The 2801-nt window shown below is 44.8% G+C and overlaps 1 protein-coding gene across 1 annotated transcript; it reads left to right on the forward strand.

The window, feature by feature from the left end:
• Positions 1-1850: 1850 nt before the first annotated feature.
• Positions 1851-2567, forward strand: LOC140861360 (uncharacterized). The gene has a single exon (XM_073264375.1). The coding sequence runs from the start codon at positions 1851-1853 to the stop codon at positions 2565-2567; it is 717 nt and encodes a 238-aa protein (XP_073120476.1).
• The last annotated feature ends 234 nt before the right edge of the window (positions 2568-2801 follow it).

A 2801-nucleotide genomic window follows, 5' to 3' on the forward strand; every position in this document is an offset into this window, starting at 1 on the left:
GGTGTTTTCTCAAGGTAGATGTGTGGTTGAGTGAGCTTGGCTTGGCTTGGGCAGGGCAGTTTGGTTTCGGGGCAGGGGAGGTTCTGGACGAGACCTGGGCAAGTCATGGGGTGGTCCTAGGTCTAGTTCATGATGTTTTGGTCGCGTCATTATAAAATGGGCTCGTTTCGGATAAGTATTCAATAAGTTATGAATTTTTGAAGTCGAGGTGTCAGTGCAAAAATTTTGGGGTAAAGTGGGCTGTCCAAAATGTGTTTTTTTGCAAGTTGCATAGGCTGTCAAATGAGGTTGAAATCTAGTCATATGGTTAGTTTGGAGCGTTTGGAGAGTGACAGTTCGAGCGGTGTCGAATTTGGCTAAGGTATGATAGAGTTAGGGGGTTTTCGGTGTGATTGCTTGGGTTGTTACCTCGAATGTGAGAATTTGAGTTAAGGAATGGGTTAGCACTTAGTGGCAGCCACTTACTCACTTATTACCCACATTTTTGTGTTGAGTATTCATTCATTTATATGCATACTTGTGTTTTTAAGGCTCGGCCTGGGTCGAGCAAAAATCTTATAAAGAAAGGCGTTATTTTTATTACATGCTAAATATTTTGAGTCGAGGTCAAAGAAAGAAAGGAAAATATTTTTATGAACAAGGTGATTTGATTGTGACGAGACAGGGTATTGTGGGGTGGGGGATGCCTCACTCCCTTGCCAAATAGATGGGTAGAACAAGACCGTGAGACATCCCGGGATCCCTACCAAACCAGACGGGTAGAGTGAGATCGGGAAAAATCTCGGGATCCCTACCAAATGAAAGTTAAAGGGGTATGTCGCGTCGGGAGAAATCTCGATGTCTTGCCGGCATAGTGCACTGCAGCCATTGATCGATCAAAACAGAGGGTCACATTTCAAGGATCTAAGTTTACAGTTTACAATTTACAGTTTCAGTTTCAGTTTCAAAGCTACTTTGACTCGTCTTAATCTATTTGGTGTCCATTAAAGCATGATGTTCAGTTAATAAAGAAAAGTTCAAAGCTTCATAGTGTGAGTTGGCATGTGTTCATTGTTTACATGTCATCTCATTCATTTGCATCATGTGCATACTTCGCAGCTTATGATCCAATGTATATTATGTACTGTATTTTTATTATTACTGCAGGTATTTTAAACCCTTGTTATTATACTGCTTATACTTGCTGAGTCATTAGACTCACTACGCTTGCTTGTTTGTCAGGTGAGGAGGAGTTCGTAGGGACCGAGGGGCAGGACCCTTGAGGCGAGGCACTCCGGTGGTGCAAGGCCCTTCGACCGTTGCTTCATGTTTCCGCATTAGTTATGATGTAATAATGAAGTTTTTTTAAAATACCAAGTACTTTTTGTGATAGCCAGGATGTGTTTTCCATGTGCTTGGAGTTTTTTTATTTTTATGATTTGAAGTTTTTTATCGCTATTTTTGCAACCGTTTGGGGTTCTTTTATTTTGGAGTTAAGGTTATCTTTTATCGCATTTATTGCGTTTTGTTTTATTTGTTACTTGAGACAGGGTGGCTTGCCTATTTACAAACAAGTCATGGCAAATTTTTTTTAAAAATTCGTACTTTCTTTTATTATTTAATTAAGTATAGAGGTTAGGGTCGTCTCAGTTGGTATCAGAGCACGGTCTTGGTTTGGGCTGAGCCTACTGCCGGTTGCCGAAACTCAAGGGATCTCGCCTCAAAGTCTGTAAGATTTATGTTACATTTATTGATTAGTTGTTCAGATTAGTAGCATTATTTTCCTAAATTGTTTGAGCATGTTTAAGTTTAGATAAAATATTTTCTTAAGGCATGAAATTTAAATTTTTGGAATTTGAACTTGCGCACAGATGGCACCTCGACGTGATCCCCTTGCACCTCCACCGCCGCCACCTCCTCCGCCCCCTCCATCAGTTGATGTTGGGGATCAGGTTCTAGCCGGCCTGGCTCGTATCTTAGAGCAGCATGCCGAGGCCCCGAGGGTTAGACCTTGTGCAATCTATGAGCAGTTTCGGAAGATGGATCCTAAGGAATTCTCCGGTACTATGGATCCGATGGTAGCGGAGGGCTGGATTCGCTCGCTAGAGGTGATTTTCCGCTATATGGAGTTGGGAGATGCGGACCGAGTTCGCTGTATGGCTTTCCTTCTCAAGGATGACGCCGCCTTGTGGTTTGAGGGTGTGGAGAAGACTGTTGATGTCACCACACTGACTTGGGAAGCATTCAAGACTCTCTTTTATGAGAAGTACTTTACGGCTGAGGTGAGGGCGCAGATGAAGAAGGAGTTTATGAGTCTTCGACAGGGAGATCTGACTGTGTCCGAGTTTGTTCGGAAATTTGAGAGGGGCTGCCACTTCGTGCCATGGATAGGGAATGATGAGGCAGAGAAGTTGCAGCACTTTGTTACGTGTCTGAGGCCTACCATTCGTAGGGATGTGATGATGGCTGAGCCAGTGGATTATGCAGTTGCCATCAGGAAAGCTATGAGGTCCGAGCAGTCCTTGAAGGACATCAGCGCTGAGGCGCATGGCAAGAGGCCCTTCACCCAGCAGGGCCGCCCTCAGTAGCAGCATGGCAAGAAGCCATATCAGGAACCGCAGAAGCCCCAGGGGCACCAGGCTCAGAAACCTGCTCCTCCCAAGACCGAGGAGAAGCCTATTTGCAGGACATGCCACCGCCCGCATTTTGGGAAGTGCTTGAGGGATGCAGGGCTGTGTTTCAAGTGCAAGAAGCCGGGTCATGTGGCGATGGACTGTCCAGAGTTGAGGTGGCCCAAGAAGGGTCGTGTTTTCGTGATGCAG

Source organism: Henckelia pumila, chromosome 4, assembly GCF_033568475.1.
Source record: "Henckelia pumila isolate YLH828 chromosome 4, ASM3356847v2, whole genome shotgun sequence".
In the NCBI taxonomy this organism is placed as follows: domain Eukaryota; kingdom Viridiplantae; phylum Streptophyta; class Magnoliopsida; order Lamiales; family Gesneriaceae; genus Henckelia; species Henckelia pumila.

Coding starts and splice junctions, on each gene's coding strand:
- LOC140861360 (XM_073264375.1), top strand. CDS start 1,851: ATGGCACCTCGACGTGATCCCCTTGCACCTCCACCGCCGCCACCTCCT.